The sequence below is a fragment of the Dendrobates tinctorius genome, unplaced genomic scaffold (assembly GCF_039654945.1).
Source record: "Dendrobates tinctorius isolate UK_male_01 unplaced genomic scaffold, ASM3965494v1 ptg000043l, whole genome shotgun sequence".
Classification (NCBI taxonomy): domain Eukaryota; kingdom Metazoa; phylum Chordata; class Amphibia; order Anura; family Dendrobatidae; genus Dendrobates; species Dendrobates tinctorius.
In genome coordinates, this window is record NW_027361711.1 from 10,465,001 (window position 1) to 10,482,079 (window position 17,079).

At 42.8% G+C, this 17,079-nt stretch overlaps 1 protein-coding gene across 5 annotated transcripts in view; it reads right to left on the reverse strand.

Moving 5' to 3' along the window:
- ARHGEF37 (Rho guanine nucleotide exchange factor 37) overlaps positions 1-17,079 on the reverse strand; it is a 233,486-nt gene that overhangs the window by 10,337 nt on the left and 206,070 nt on the right. For all 5 annotated transcript variants that reach the window (XM_073575190.1, XM_073575193.1, XM_073575192.1 and 2 more), the window contains exon 13: positions 15,456-15,651. In XM_073575190.1, coding sequence (XP_073431291.1) covers positions 15,456-15,651 — 196 coding nt within the window. The remainder of the gene's footprint in view (positions 1-15,455; positions 15,652-17,079) is intronic.

Consider the following 17,079-nt stretch of genomic DNA (forward strand, 5'->3'; position numbering starts at 1 on the left):
GTTTTTTCATTTAAGAGAAATTAAATAAAAATAATAATACCAAATAATTTGTGTTTGCAATCATTTTCAGGAAGAAACTGAGTATTATCTGACAGAATTGCAGGGGTGTCAATACTTTTGGCCATAACTGTAGGCATGTTAAGGTTCTCATTTTCAGTAGGCATGTAAAGGTTCTCGTTTTCAGTACTCATTCTGGCACGTTTTGTGCTTTTCAGGTAGGTATCTGAGCTCACGACCGGCTGCACATTAGCACTGCGAGGCTTGGTCACAAGGATACGACCAAAACGAGCTGCTAGATTTTGGTAGTTCGTATTTCACTTTTTCTGCAAGTGTGCTGCTGCGAAGAATGCGTATATTTTGTAAACCTTTAGGCTGTGTGCACACGATGCAGATTTGCAGCGGTTCCGCAGCGGATTTTACCGTGCAGAAACGTTGCATATCCGCATTGTGATGTACAGTAGCCTTTAAATCAATGTAAAAAAAAAAACGCTGTGCAGACGCTGCGGTTTTCCCGCGGTACAAAATCCGCAGCATGTTACTTCTTTTGTGCGGTTTTCCATCTCCCCTGTCACCAAATCCGCAGGTGGAAAACCGCAATGGAAAACCGCACATAAAACGCAGGAAAACCGCATGAAAAATGGAAGAAATCCGCAGGAAAAATGCAGGTCATTTGACCTGCGGATTTCTTCCATTCTGCGCGGAAAAATCCGCAGGGCCAAAAAGTTCGTCTGCACTCAGCCTCAGGCTGTGTGCCCACGTTGCGTTTTTTAAGCGTTTCCGCAGCGCTTTTAGGCTATGTGCACACGGTGCGTATTCTGTGCATGCATTTTCTGTGCAGAATTCACGAAATCCGCAGGTCAAATGACCTGCATTTTTCCTGCGTATTTCTTCCTGTATTTTTGCGGTTTTCTTGCGGTTTTTGTGTGGTTTTCCACCTGCGAATTCCTATAGTGGAGTAGGTGGAAAACTGCAGGAAAACTGCACAAAAGGAGTCACATGCTGCTTTCTTTTTTCCGCACGAAAACCGAGCGAAAAAATCCGCAGCATGTGCACAGCGTTTTTTTTTCCTTAGTGTTTAATGGTTACTGTACATCGCCTACAGTTCTGCTGCAGATCCGCAGCGGCAAAACCGCTGCGGATCCGTGGCAGAATCCGCACCGTGTGCACAGGGCCTTAGACAAGCGTTTCTGCTGCGGAAACGCTTAAGAAAATCATCTAATGTAATAGAATGGAAAACGCACATGTTGTGCTAATGGTGCGTTTTTTTCCACTGCGGAAACGCTTAGTGGAAAAAACGCAGCATGTTCATTAATTGTGCGGAATCGCATGCGATTCCGCATACATACACTGTAATTGCAAAAACGCATAGGAAAACGCATGTCAAAACGCTTGATAATCGCGTCAAAACCGCGTGTCAAGAAGCGCATGCGTTTTCCCTGGCAAGGGCATGCGTTTCTGCTCAGGAAAAAAACGCTTGTAAAATGCTACGTGGGCACATAGCCTTAAGATCACGACGCTCAAGGTCTATTTCTGATACAAAATTTTTTTCTTGCAGAAGAATTGACCCCCTCCAAAAAGCAATTTTGGCATTTTGTATTTTTTTTACGGATGGAGATAACCGTGCTCGCTAGATGACAGTTTTTACTACAGTGGACTTTTACAGATCCGAAGCTACCAAACTATTTAATTTTTTATTTAATTTTTTTTTTTTTTTTTAATCTGCGGGGAGTTTCTGTTAGAAATCCGCAGCAGAATAATATTCAGCTACGGACCCTAAATCCGCAGCATGTCAATTTTATGCCGTGGATTTAAGTGAAAAAGTTCACCTCTTCTAATGAGGGGGTGATTTCCGCAGCAAAATCCCCAATAAATCTGCGTCAAATGGTGCAAATTTTGCTCCATGTTTTCTGCTGCAGCTTTGCTGCTGGATTTTCCATGTCAACATACCTTAAGTGGGTAGTGACAGGGTTGATGACCATGTTCCTGCTGGTCTAGCAGAAGAGGTTAATAATAACGGTGGTCTACAGCAGAGAAAGAGTTAATGTGCACAGCCATAGTGCTGTTGGATGGTGAAGTGTTAATGGGGTATATAATGTTGTGGTCCTATGGCATGAAAATCTTAGCTGATCCCGTCAAGGGGTACATACCCCTCCCCAAGCTACACCCTCCTCCTTGTATAAAAAGGAGCAAACAAACTCCCAGCATGTTCAGGTAGCTCTGGGATGTCAGTGAAAATTACAGGAAGATAATATGATGATTACAGCCTGAAAATTACATTACAGGGAGGGAGGAGGTATAAGGAGAACTACAATTCCCAGCATGTCCAGGCTATGTGACAGTGATATTACCGGGAGGGTATATACTAACTAGAAATACAACTGTCTCCCAGAATTCCCTAGGTTCAGAGAGTGCTAGCCACAGGAGGAGATGGTCTGTTTCACTTTCAATCCCAGTCTCTGCACATAAGCCCCGCCCCTCAGATCAGGTGACATAACATCATCCCACACCCTTCTCCTGTCATCTCCACTCCACTGACCATCAACGTGCCAGGATGTCGTTTATCAGCTGCACAGGCGCTCAGCCATGCAGATAGAAAAGCAGCTCTGATAAGTGAGAACTAGTAGCACACTGGGGGTGTACTTACTTCTAGAGTACAGTATGTGTGGTATGGCAGCCATACCAATTTGTGCACTAATAAAATTTCTATGTGCCTTGTAATAATGTAGGTACGTGTGCCGACTGGGGGGTGGTCCCTTTCCAACGCGAACAGACTGAGACAGACTGATGTGCGTCCAACAGGTCCTCTTTATTGGCCGTCCCTTTGCTGCACCACACAGCAGCTGCAGGACACCTTCGCACACAGGCCAGGTACCTTTCACTTGCTTCCTTTTCCTGTTTCACTGTGGCTGCCCTAGGCTTACCACCACAGCGCTTCACCCGTCCGAGTCCGTCCGTTTGTGGTAAACCAGGCTGTCTCTGTTCTGTGGCTCCTCCTGTCAGGGCCACCCCCCTGACTGCCTTCCTCCTCAGTCCCTGCTGGAGCTTGTTCTCTGTCCAACTACTTCCGTTTCTTCTTCCTCTAAGCTCTTCTCCCTGGACTGACTAGTGATGTGTCGGTCGCGAACGATCCGACAGAAAGAGCCGGCTCCCCGCGGTGAATGCTGGGAGCTGGCACCCCAGTGAGAGCCACTAAAATCCTTGAATGGCTCTCACTGGGCCTAAAATCCCGGTGTTCGGCAGACGTAACTCAGCCCACCGGAACAAAACTCCGCCCACTAAGAAATCTAATTGGTTCCTAGCGAGTGGGTGGGGTTTATGCGCTAGGTGGGCGGAGTTTAGGACGCCATAGCACATATACAATAGGGATCCATTTAGGATCCAAACAGAGTCGAAAAAGAGACGGCTCTTTTTGGTGAGCGGAGCCGTGAGAGCTGGATCACCAAAAAGAGCTGGACTGCCCATCACTAGGACTGACTGTTCTGGAACTCTTTGCAACTATTTATTCCCCTCCCCGGGAATTCCCCCTCTAGAGCTCCTGTAACCCCGCCCCCCATGACTGTGCGGTTTCGTAGCCTTAAGCTGTTGTTAAGCCCTGTCCCATCTTGTGGCCAAACTGCAGTACTACACCTTCTTCTGTTTCTGCTGTCCTTGGTCTCCCCCTAGTGGCAAAACCCAGTACTCCACCATCCTTCTCCTCTGTCTGTCTCCCCACCTTCATATACAGCAGCCAATGTCCAGCACATTGTACATTAACCCTCCTGCTGCAGACAGGTCGATAGGTTGGTCCACTTCCCCTATAATTCCCCCACAATATTTTTTAATAAATTGACAATTTCTTTCTATTTCCCTTATTAAAGGCGCTTGTCACACACAGTCAGTGCTAGTTAGTCAGTATCAGACTGACACGCCCCCATCTGGCAACACCCAGTTGACAATTTTTCGTTCTTCCTCTTCTAGGAGGAATAGCTGGGGAACGGCACAATGTAGGACCCTAAGATAAGATGCTTCAGAATTATTATTTCATGCACAGGCCTGTCAGTACGGATGACAGGTACGCTTCTTGTGATGGTAATCTTAGACATTGTGATGGTGAACAAAAGGCGTGTTTTTGACTATATACCTATTCATACCTACTGGAATAGAAAGCAGAGGTTTTTATTTTTAGAAGTGCTGATATTTCATATTTCACCTATCCGAGATGACAAATCAGGAGCTTGTGGATTGTCTTCATGGACCATGAAAAATGGCAGTAGAAATGTCAGTGGGCCATGATGACACTCTCGTCACACGCAGTACTTGTGCTGACCTTTACTTGAAATCATTGCCTTATAAATCAAAGACTAGAGCCAGATCTGCTTGACCTTCTCTGGTGTGAGCTCTTTGTGTCATCTGACAGGTATCTATCCGAGTTCGGTGTCTATTAACGGCAGTATAAAAATATACTAGAAAAGAGCGGTCAGATGAGGATTAATGGTGGGACAAATATAAAGACACATCCGCTCCTTTCCTCTCCACTGTGAAAGTTCACATTCGATAGCATTTATTTGAATCTCTTCAAGTCTGAATGCTTAGGGCAAAGACACCATCTGAGCTTTAGGAACGACATATCCTAAAAGTAGTTTTATTCTTCATCAAATGTGATGTCTTTTTTGTTTTATACACAGTAGAGGAAAGTGAAACATTTTCCAGCTGGGGGTTGTTCGTGTTTAATACAGAAACAATAGGAGTCATTTGTGAAAATCAGGCTCAGAAATAGTGGAGTTTGTGAAAGTTGTGAAATGGCAAGAGTATTTAAATAGCTTCTTGGGAAGGAAGAGGACGTTATCTCTGGTGTCACCTATCGAATGTAGCAATCCTAAGAGTCAATTAACTTGCCATATGACTTGAGATAAGAAGCCAAACCAGAAACTCCATTTGCAGACACTTGTTTTGAGGGGGTTGCCCCTCCTCAGTGCAAAGAAGAAGATCTGCAGAAACACACATTCTGCACAATGTGCAGGTGTCCAATACATTATGCAGAGTGTGACAGAGAATGGTACATACATGTAACTGAGCCTCGCTGCAATTCTTAGGCCAGTGGTGTCCCTGATGTGGCAGACAGTTTTTTAACATGTAACAAATAGATGTATAAAATTACTGAAAAAATATTAATCTTGAAGCCTCAATTATGGATACGTTTGCAATAGGAACATCCTTCACAAATTCCTGCATTATTTTTTCTAGTAAAAGGACAAAGACCATGACATGACAGAAACAACGTTATAGTCAATGGGGCCCATCAAGTGCTGTTTGTGTCTGTTATATCATGGATCAGTCCCCTGCATGTGTTCCTGAGAGTGGAACAGAGAATAAACACATTCTAGGTAAATTAATCTTCCCTGTTTATACATAAATACATTTGCCTAAAAATAGACAAACAGCCCATGTATAATTGTGATTACTACTTTGTTTTTAATTACTTCTATTTTATAATCTGTAATTAAAGTCAAACTCTAAGAAAGAAAAATGAAAAGTAGATTTTGTCTGGAGTTCCCCTCTTCTATATCCTGAAATCTTACTTATCTATGTTAGTATGGCACCCCAGGAGTTCGGATGCCACAATGGCCTTGCCTCCCTCCAGGGGGGAATGATGTCATGCCTGAAAGCAAAGAAGGAATCGCCTTACCAGGTAGTTCCAGCATACAACACAGTTCCTGCTCCAGGCCAGCAGAGGGAGCTCTAAACTCGATTTCAGGGGAGTTGCTCTCTCTGGTCAGGAGGAGGAAGGTTGAGAGAAGATGTGTGGAGAGGAGGTGGGAATAGGAGCTCCATCTGAGCTCACCCAAGGCTTGAGGGCCAGTGACTGGGCACCGGAGCCTGAGGTTGTGTGGGTACTAAAGCCCCGACAGCAGAATCCGGAGGGCAGAAGACTGCAGATCCTCTGTCCCCTACTGATACACAACGACACAGCAGCACATGTGAGCCAGAGACGCCAGACAGGAGCGACCCCTGAATCAGGCTCCAGCTGCCTGTCATGTGAGTGGAGTTCTACCTAAGCATCTGACAGAAAAAGGGACTTGAATAGACTATACAGCAGCAAGTACCTCAGAGACTAGCGCTAGAAAGGAGGCCTCACAATCCACCTGATAAAGGAAAGATGTATATCTTTGTACCGTGTTAGCCAGTGGATAGAAAAATATTCAGGATTGAGAGTCCTCAGTAGTTGATACCTTTTAATGGCTAACTGAAAAGATGGTAATACATTGCAAGCTTTCGAGACTACTCAGGTCTCTTCATCAGGCTAGACTAATACAAAATCTGAAGTCACATATTTATGCACAATACAGCCTAGAAAAAATGCAATAGATAAGACAAGTGACGTGAAGCAGAACTATCAATATGGGAGAGGGAGAAACATAAATATAAATATAAACATTGGACCAGTTCATAGATAAGGAGTCTGGATGTTTTATGGTCCTCTGATTGGGGTCTAGTTCTGTGTTGCCCTGCAAGGTTTTAAAAGGAAATTCCTTAATTGATGTAAAAAGACATAAATCCATGCGACACATTCATTCCAGCACTGAGAGTGTCAAAGTTCGTCATAAATTTGTACTCCCAAACTCGTCTCTCTCTCTGAGACTTGAAGTTACCTTTCAATACCAGTAATTTCATATCCACGCTGCTGTGATCAAGGATACAGAAATGTTTTGCCACAGGTAGATCCATTCTTTTTTCTCTTATTGTGTGACGATGAGCATTCATCCTTGTTCTAAGCTTTTGCCCTGTCTCCCCCACATACAGACCCCCAGTTGGACATTTAGTACAAATAATTAAGTACACCACATTAGATGTAATGCAGGTGAAAGTACCTGGGATCTTGTAGTCCTGATGTGAGTTGGGGATCTTTATCTTGTCCGTGGTCATTATAAATGGACAGGTTTTACATTTTTTCTGGTTGCAAGGAAAGGTTCCTGCAGCTGTTGGAGAGGACAGGGAGCTTCTGACAATGATGCTTCTTAAATTTGGGGGCTGCCTAAAACACAGCAGTGGGGGGTCTGGAAAAATGGATTTTAATCGGGCATCTTTTTGTAGTAAAGGTTGTAATTTCCGTGCAGCTCCCCTTAGCACCTCCAGATTTGGGTTGTAGGTGACTACTAGAGGCACTCGGTTATTTTCTTCTTTAGCTTTGTAATGTAGCAGGTGATTCCTTGACAATCTGGTGGCTCTTGTAATTTGGTTTTCAATTGTTCTTGGATGGTAACCCTGATTCAAAAAGGTCTTTTTGAGGCGACCAAGGTGTTTGTCTCTATCCATGGGGTTGGAACATATACGATTGTATCTGATGGCTTGGCTATAGATAATAGAGTTCTTTATGTGTTTTGGATGGAAACTGTCCCATTTAAGGTATGTTGGACGGTCGATTGGCTTCTGATACAGGGATGTCTCTATTTCATTGTTTTTTAGCTTAATGATGGTGTCCAAAAAATTAATCTCGGTACTGGAGTAGTTGAGTGTTAAATTGATTGTGGGATGAAATTGATTAAACTGTTCGTGGAACGTCTTTAGCTGTTGCTCAGACTCCGTCCAGATGATTAAAATATCATCAATGAAGCGGTAGTAGGCCAGGGGCCTGATGGGGCATGAGGACAAAAAATCGCTTTCAAGCTTGGCCATGAAAAGATTTGCATACTGTGGAGCCATTTTACTTCCCATAGCTGTGCCAGTCTCCTGATCTATCTACAGGAGACTGGCACAGCTATGAGAAGTAAAATGGCTCCACAGTATGCAAATCTTTTCATGGCCAAGCTTGAAAGCCAATCGATCGTCCAACATACCTTAAATGGGACAGTTTCCATCCAAAACACATAAAGAACTCTATTATCTATAGCCAAGCCATCAGATACAATCGTATATGTTCCAACCCCATGGATAGAGACAAACACCTTGGTCGCCTCAAAAAGACCTTTTTGAATCAGGGTTACCATCCAAGAACAATTGAAAACCAAATTACAAGAGCCACCAGATTGTCAAGGAATCACCTGCTACATTACAAAGCTAAAGAAGAAAATAACCGAGTGCCTCTAGTAGTCACCTACAACCCAAATCTGGAGGTGCTAAGGGGAGCTGCACGGTAATTACAACCTTTACTACAAAAAGATGCCCGATTAAAATCCATTTTTTCAGACCCCCCACTGCTGTGTTTTAGGCAGCCCCCAAATTTAAGAAGCATCATTGTCAGAAGCTCCCTGTCCTCTCCAACAGCTGCAGGAACCTTTCCTTGCAACCAGAAAAAATGTAAAACCTGTCCATTTATAATGACCACGGACAAGATAAAGATCCCCAACTCACATCAGGACTACAAGATCCCAGGTACTTTCACCTGCATTACATCTAATGTGGTGTACTTAATTATTTGTACTAAATGTCCAACTGGGGGTCTGTATGTGGGGGAGACAGGGCAAAAGCTTAGAACAAGGATGAATGCTCATCGTCACACAATAAGAGAAAAAAGAATGGATCTACCTGTGGCAAAACATTTCTGTATCCCTGATCACAGCAGCGTGGATATGAAATTACTGGTATTGAAAGGTAACTTCAAGTCTCAGAGAGAGAGACGAGTTTGGGAGTACAAATTTATGACGAACTTTGACACTCTCAGTGCTGGAATGAATGTGTCGCATGGATTTATGTCTTTTTACATCAATTAAGGAATTTCCTTTTAAAACCTTGCAGGGCAACACAGAACTAGACCCCAATCAGAGGACCATAAAACATCCAGACTCCTTATCTATGAACTGGTCCAATGTTTATATTTATATTTATGTTTCTCCCTCTCCCATATTGATAGTTCTGCTTCACGTCACTTGTCTTATCTATTGCATTTTTTCTAGGCTGTATTGTGCATAAATATGTGACTTCAGATTTTGTATTAGTCAATGCCTGATGAAGAGACCTGAGTAGTCTCGAAAGCTTGTAATGTATTACCATCTTTTCAGTTAGCCATTAAAAGGTATCAACTACTGAGGACTCTCAATCCTGAATATTTTTCCACCTGATAAAGGAAATTCCCAAACTGCTTCCAAGATGACCGGCTCCACAATCATCTGTAACCTGAGCCCCAGACTGTAACTGCATTGCTCAGTAAAATGTAATGGAAACTGCACCCTGCTGTGTCTTCTGAATCATGTCTGCATTACTTGCCCTGCACCACTTTCATCATCCTCACCTTTAACATCTACACCCAAACTGCCCTGGGATACAGCTCTACCTATTGAGAGCTCAATCATTTCTGCTGCCTTGTCACCATCCCAGAGGACCTGCATAGCAGCGTCGGTCCCCTGACTGAATACCACAGGTGGCGTCACGAACACTTTATTACAAACTTTATTATCCCTTTTTCACTATCCCTTTTATTGGACGCCCAGGGCCACGGACCGGGTCACTGCTGCTGTGACACGTCCCCTTTAAGAAGCGGCCTGGTACCGAGTATCCTCACTGCCCTGGCGGGCGATCCATTGGATCTCCCCTGTGTTTTCTTCTGGATCATGACACTATAGTCTTTGAACATACTCGTTATCTCCAAATAACCATTGATTCAGAGAAAGTATTGTGGCGCCCCCAGGAGTATGGTCACCACAGTGGCATTATCTTCCTCCTAGGGAGTGTGATGTCATGCTTGGAAGCAATGAAGGGTCTCTCCATCAGGTAAACACAATACACAGCACAGTTCCCACTCCAGGCAAGCAGAGGGAGCTCTGAACCAAAGCTGGGGGAGGAGCTGCTCTCTGGGGGCCAGGAAGAGGAAATTAGTGAGTTTGTGTGAGGAGGGAAACATGTGTGGACGTGAGGAGACAAGCTGGAGGATTGAGCAGAGTTCAGGCTCACTTCTAGCTGTAGCGCATGGTCTGGAGTCCGGTCTCCAAGGATGTACGGATACTGATGTTCCTGCAGCAGAAACCGGAAGAATAGGAAGCTGTAAATACTCTGTTCCCACATAAGACTCAGAGGCACAACAGCAACGTGTGAGCCAGAAGAAGGAGGCTACAGCTGTCTGCCATATGAGGGAGTTCTAAAAGAGAACAAGCAAGTGGAACTTCAGTGTAACACAGTACTGCAAGTACCTCAGAAAGTGCTAGAAAGGAGACTACACAACCCATCTGCATAGAGAGATTCCTAAGTTGCTACCAAGCTGGCCAGCCTCTGTTCCATCTGTAATCTGGACCCTGGATTGCACTTACAAAGCACAGTAAAGGTAACGGAAACTGCACCCTGTTGTGTCATTGCATTCTTCCTGCAAACCCTCCAGCACTGCTACATCTCTGTGCCAGACACTACACCTTCTTCCTCAACACCTATTACCACTGCCCTGGGACCACAGCTCTACCTGTGGGGAGCTATTACATCTTGCTGCCTTATACCATCTGTCCCAGAGGATCTGCCTGCAGCGTCGGCTTAACCCCTTCATTGCCGATCACCACAGGTGGCGTCACATATCAGCCACTTATAAACTTTAACCAGCCACTCTCAACCCCTTTTACATGGACGCCCAGAGCCACGGACCGGGTCACCGCTACTGTAACACTTCCCTCTGAGATACCGGCCCGGTACCGAGTACCCCACTGCCCTGGCGGGCGATCCAGTATTATGTGTAGATCCAGGCTCTGCAGTGTTGGTGTAGGAAAATAGGGTGTTTATCCTTGTGGGTTGCATTTACATAATGCATGGCAGCCGACTTGCCTAATCTCATAATATGGCTATGACCAATAGGCTGAAAGCCAACATGTGCAATACACATATACTTAGTCATGTAGATGAATAATAGTAAGTGACCACACATCCCCCATGGGTGATAGGTGTGAGTAGTTGTTCATCAGTATTTTGCCTCCATCTTTTATCACTGGGGCCTGCACCATCCTGCAGTATATTGGTACTTTGACCAAGTATTGGCAAGAATGGCTTCTTTTTTTCTGTAATTTATTTTAACTAAGTACATCCTTTTTGCATTTGAAAGGCTCTGTTAACCCCTTTCCGATGTTGGGAGTAATAGTAAGCCCACGTTGGAATCCCTCCCTTTGATGTGGGCTCTGGCGCTGAGCCCATATCTTTTCCGGTACATGTCAGCTGTTTTGAACAGCTGACATGTGGCCCTAACAGCCTATTGGAATTGCAATCCACCCGCGGCTTTCAACCTGTTAAATGCCGCTGTCAATCTCTGTCACGTGACGGGTCACAGATGGACAGAATTTCTAGCGCGCTTCTGGAAAATGCAAGCAAAATGCCGCTATCAGAGATTGGCAGCTGCATTTAACAGGTTAACAGCAGACCTCCAAGGTTGTCATAGCCGGATTGCTATGAGCGCCACCCGGTGGTTGGCACTCATAGCAAGTGAGCATTTCTGCCACATACAGGCGATCTAATCATTGTCTGTATGTAGCAGAGCCGATCAAAGTAGTGCAGCTTCTAGTCTCCCATGGAGACTATTGAAGCATGCAAAAAGTAAGAAAAAATGTTTTTAAAAATATTAAAAAAATAAAAAAAAATAAAAGTTCAAATCACCCCCCCTTTGGCCCCATTCAAAATAAAACAATAAAAAAAAAAAATCAAACTTACACATATTTGGTATCACCGCATTCAGAATCGCCCGATCTATCAATGTAAAAAAAGAATTAACCCAATCACTAAACGGGGTAACGAGGAAAAAAAAAAGGTCAGAATTACATTTTTTTGGTCGCATTTTTGGGTGATCAAAAGATCATATCTACATCAAAATGGTATCAATAAAAACATCAGCTCGGCACACAAAAGATAAGCCCTCACCCAACCCAAGATCACGAAAAATCGAGACACTAGAGGTCTTGGAAAATGGCGCCATTTTTGTTTACCAAAGTTTGGCTATTTTTTCTCACTATTTAAATAAAAAAGAACCTAGACATGCTTGGAGTCTATGAACTTGTAATGACCTGGAGAATCATAATGACAGGTCATTTTTAGAATTTAGTGAACATAGTTAAAAAAAAAAAAAAAAACAACTTTGGAATTACACTTTTTTCACAATTTCACCGCACTTGGAAATTTTTTCCTGTTTTCCAGTACACGATATGTAAAAACCAATAGTGTCGTTCAAAAGAACAACTCGTCCTGCAAAAAAAAAGCCCTCATATGGCCATTTTGACCAAAAATAAAAAAGTTATAGCTCTGGGAAGAAGGGGAGCAAAAAATGAAAAATGCAAAAACAAAAATACCTCTGGTCGTTAAGGGGTTAATCAAATGCCCTTGCTTAGTTGTTCATCAGCAAATATGACCACCTTTATAAAAGCATAAGTTTTGGCAGTTTGCATTTTGGGAGTATTTAAAATGTGTCAGCACAATGCTAAGAAAAGACATCAGCAATGTTTTTAGACAGGCAACTGCTGCTGTCAGTCAGGGAAGAGTTATAAGGCCATATCCAAACCCATTGGTGTCCATCATTTACAGTAAAAATTAATATTTGCAAGTTAAAAACTTTCAAGACAGTTGACAATCTTCCCAGGAGTGGTGGTTGCAGTAAATTTACCAGAAGGGCAAATTGTGCAATGGTTAGAAAAATTGCAAAAAAAAAAAGAGCTGCAGCTCATACGCCAAAGGTCTCAGTTATCAAGTTAAAAGTTCAAGACATTAAATGTCACGCTGTGACTGTACATGATTAGGGAAATGGGCCCTGCACCATCCCTAGAGCTGAGGCCCTAACTATCCCTGCATCCAAAGATACCTCTAAAGGTGAGGAGGTTTGTTCCACCAGCCTTCCAGCCTTACTGTTCTCCTGGGAGGCCTGGGACATATATGTTAAGTGTATAGGAAAGGATAGGAATGTACGAATAGGATAATTAACAAAGCATGCACCCAAAAGCAGCAAAGAACAATCTCCAGCAGCAACTACGAACTCCAACTTCAGCACACCAACTCCAGCAAACCAGGTATAACTTTCACCGGCGAGGATGAGAAGGTCTGGCCATGTTTACTAGAGAGAGGAAATGAGCAGGTCAAGAGCAGCTGTGAGATGGAGCTGCATGTCTCTAACCAGCATAGAACAAAACACACAGGCTAAATAGAAGACCTGTGATTCACAATACGTAATGATCGCCTAACCCCAGTTCTCCCAGGAGGATGAGACACACTTGTGACAGTAAAATTAGCAAAAGGCTTATCAAGTATGGTTTGTTTGATAGGCTTGCAATGAGAAAGCCTTTTAATAACAAAAAATGAACAAGACAACAAAGCAAAAGTTTGCAAACTTGCATCAGAGCAAACCATAAGACTTCTGGGACAAAGTCCTTTAGACAGATTAGACCAAATGGTTGATATTGCTCTGTGCCACCTGTGACGAAATGCAAACACAGCAAATCAGCGCAAACACCTCATACCAACTGTCAAGCACAGAGGTGGAGAGGGAATGGTTTGGGATTGTTTTACAGCCACAGATCTCGGGCACCTTGCAGTCACTGAGTCGACAATAAACTCCTCTGTATACCAAAGTTTTGTGTAGTCAAAAGTGAGGCCAGCTATCCAAAAGTTAAATCTTAGTTGAAACTTTGGTCATGTTACAGGATAACAGCACAAAGACTGATGAGGGCATGGTATAAACTCCAGAGAGCTAGGAGCTGAGGAAAACTGAAATCATGGTATTGCAAAGTCCCTGTCTAAGTCCACACCTTGTCCAAACTGAAATACCATGGCAGTATCTTAAGAGAGTTGTGCATAACTTAATGCCCTCAGATATCAATTGTCATGGTTTGGACAGTGTTCTTGCCCTGCACTCAAAGGGTTAAGTGTACGTGGCCTCTTTCTGGATCTGGGAGGGGTATTTATACTCACTCTTTACCAGGGTTCTCTGTCAGCTATACTGTTGTTCTGATTGTGTGTCTGACCCCCCTGGTGTGCATGTGCACTGCATTGCTTGTTTGCTTCCCGTGTATGACCCGGTCTGTCCCCTCATTCTGTACTCCATCTCTCGTTTTGGTATTATTGTCTTTTCCGGTTCTGACCTCCTGGCTTGGCTATCGTTATTCCGTTACAGTTTGGCCCTATTGTACCGTCTATTGCCCGTTCTGGTTTTCTGATCTATTGCTACGTCCTGACTATCCATTCTGCCTAACCCTTTGGTACTGTCATGCTGTCTTGTACTTTGACCCTGGCTTGATCTGGTTTCTGTCTCTGTCTATGCCCCTTGGTAACATTGTCCTGTAGTTACCTTTCTAGGAGTTTTCCTCAGCTCCTAGCTCTCTGGAGTTTAGACCACACCCTCAGCAGTCATATGCTTCAGGTCCTGTGAGCCTGGAGCATGCATCGTCACCACTGCTGCCCCATTCCACAGGTATCTTTGTGCACAGTTTTGTACTCAGGACACGCGCACTGGCTCTGTAAGCAGGTGCAGTGCGGTGTTCCTGACATCAATGAACTTAAAGAGGCTGTCCACTACTTTTACATTAATGGCATATGCTTAGGATAGGTCATCAATGTCTGATCGGCTCGGCATCCTCACTGATTAGCTGTCAATGGCAGTGGCTGCCTGCTAGAAGTACCTACTTGTGGTGCTGGCCCTCTACTTGTAGTGGCCAGGGCTTGTTACTGCACATCCACCTCTTATTTATTTGTATAGCAGGTGGATGTGCTGTACCCTCTGGTGGCCACTGCAAGTAGACAGCCAGCTCCGCAAGTAAATACTTCTTGCTGGTGGCCGCTGCCACCAATAACAGCTGATCGGTGGGGGTGCGGATCAGACACTGATGACCTATCCTAGGAATATGCCATCAGTGTAAAAGTAGTGGACATCCTCTTTAATGTGGGGCAAAAACTTCAGAACAATGTGAGAGACTGATACAGAAAATGATTACTTCAGGTGTTGGATTTACAATCTTTTGATTCAAGGGTGTACTTAGATTTTCACATACTGCTGCTGCATTTTGGGTTAGCTTTGGAAAATAAATAATGACACAATGTAATTTGTCATGTGGTGTTCTTCATCTAAAGTTGTATTTACCTCGTTTTAAAACCTTCTAGGTATCAGGTTTTTTTTTAATTACTTCCTAATAAGTAAAACCATATAATTTAAAGTGGGCGTATTTAGTTTTTCTCATGACTGTATGTTCAAATTCATAGGACATCTGTATTTCTTATAGTATGGCTTACCATGCAGTAGTTAAAAAATAATCGTATTCTATAAAATTGCTTTTAAAAAGGTGTCAAAAATAACTTAAAAATATGTAATAACTTGTAGTTACGGCAATATAAAGAAGATTACCGCTCATAACCCACCAAGGGTAGTCTTCCAATCACTGACCCTTAGCCTTCAGTTTCTTGCTGTTCTATTGTTCCTGGACTTCTTGGTGACTCTTTATAATTTACAGTATGAGGACATACATTATTTGTAGAATTATTAGACTGTATGTGATGACTCAAACAACTTCAGGTACACTCTAAAATCTTTATTTGTACTGTACCTCCAGTGTCCACCAGCCATCTGTTTTTATTACCGCTGACGTCTGCACATTGGATGACAGCCACCACGTCACCACGACTGAGCGTGAGTTCCATTTCACGGGTGCTTTTAACATTGCTCATCACCTGGTAAAGCTTATTAGGACTATAACGTTTCAATAGTTGCTGAATTTGACGTTCAATGACTGGAATGTGCTCCTAATAGGGGTGATAGCAGAAATGGTGCAACTTAGAATATTTGTTATTTTTCATTGTTAATAAAGTTAGCATAATAAAAAGACATTACAGTAGTAATCAGACATGAAATTGTTAGTAGGATAATTAATCCCGGAACACATCAGTTATTAAGGATTTTAGTTGAAGATTTTTTTTCATGAAATAAGTCAATTCATGTAAAGTGGTGTTTCGTTGTTCAGCAGGTCAACAAGTGCTAGAAAGGTGTCCTTTTGGCCAAATATAAAATGCAGTCAGCAACACTTTTCTTTATGATTATATGCAAAAAAAACAGTACAGTATAATTTATAGTATATATTTACGTCAGTGGAAGATGTATGAAACTGTATAGTCATATAATCAATAACATTACAAGGTCCTCTAATATAACGTTCAACTGTGGCACAAAACTAGCCGTAAAGGGGTTTTTCATTTTTGGGGTTCAAGTCTACAGTCACTTTATGTGACAGAGACCAGTGAATCCTCACAATGCGGACAGTGTGCGCTGTCAGGATTCTCTGCCACCAGGAGCGGCAGGTCACGTGACCTTAAGTATGCAATTTGCATACTTCCAACCACATTCCGACTAGAAGTGCGCAGCCTCACTCAATTTATTTGTATTGAGCGAGGCCACGTATGTCTAGTTGGCACATGACTACATGTATGCAAAGTTCATACTTTCAATTACGTGCCCATCCACTCCTAATGCCTGCGAATCCTGACAGCGTGCACACTAAGCGCTGGGTAGATTCATCTGTCTGCAGTCACATAGAGTGACTGTAGACTTGAACCCCAAGTACACAGAGCTCTTTTAAAGGGTTATTTCTATCTTCATAAATGAAGGTTGTTGGGTAATGCTTGTGAAAACAAGCATTCTTGCAATTTACTGCTTATTATAGTTTGAAGGAAATAACAGTGTGTACAAAGATCCTGCCTGCTTCAAAGCAGTGCTTACAAGATTAATATAAAGAGATTTTAAGCTCTGTGCAAGTTTGGCCACCACTAGATAGCAGTGGTGGTCGGTCACATAGTCAATGAGATATACACAAAAGAATTGTGTTAATATCTCAAGAACAGATAGAAATTTTTAAATGCTTGATTTTACAAAAAATGTCCAAAAATACACCTGTGTGATGAAAGGAGCAATTATACATAAATATACAGTGGGTATGGAAAGTATTCAGACCACTTTAAATTTTTCACTCTTTGTTTCATTGCAGCCATTTGGTCAATTCAAAAAAGTTCATTTTTCTCATTAATGTACACTCTGCACCCAATCTTGACTGAAAAAAACAGAAATGTAGAAATTTGTTGCAAATTTATTGAAAAAGAAAAACTGATATATCACATGGTTATAAGTATTCAGACCCTTTGCTCAGACACTCATATTTAAATCACATGCTATCCATTTTC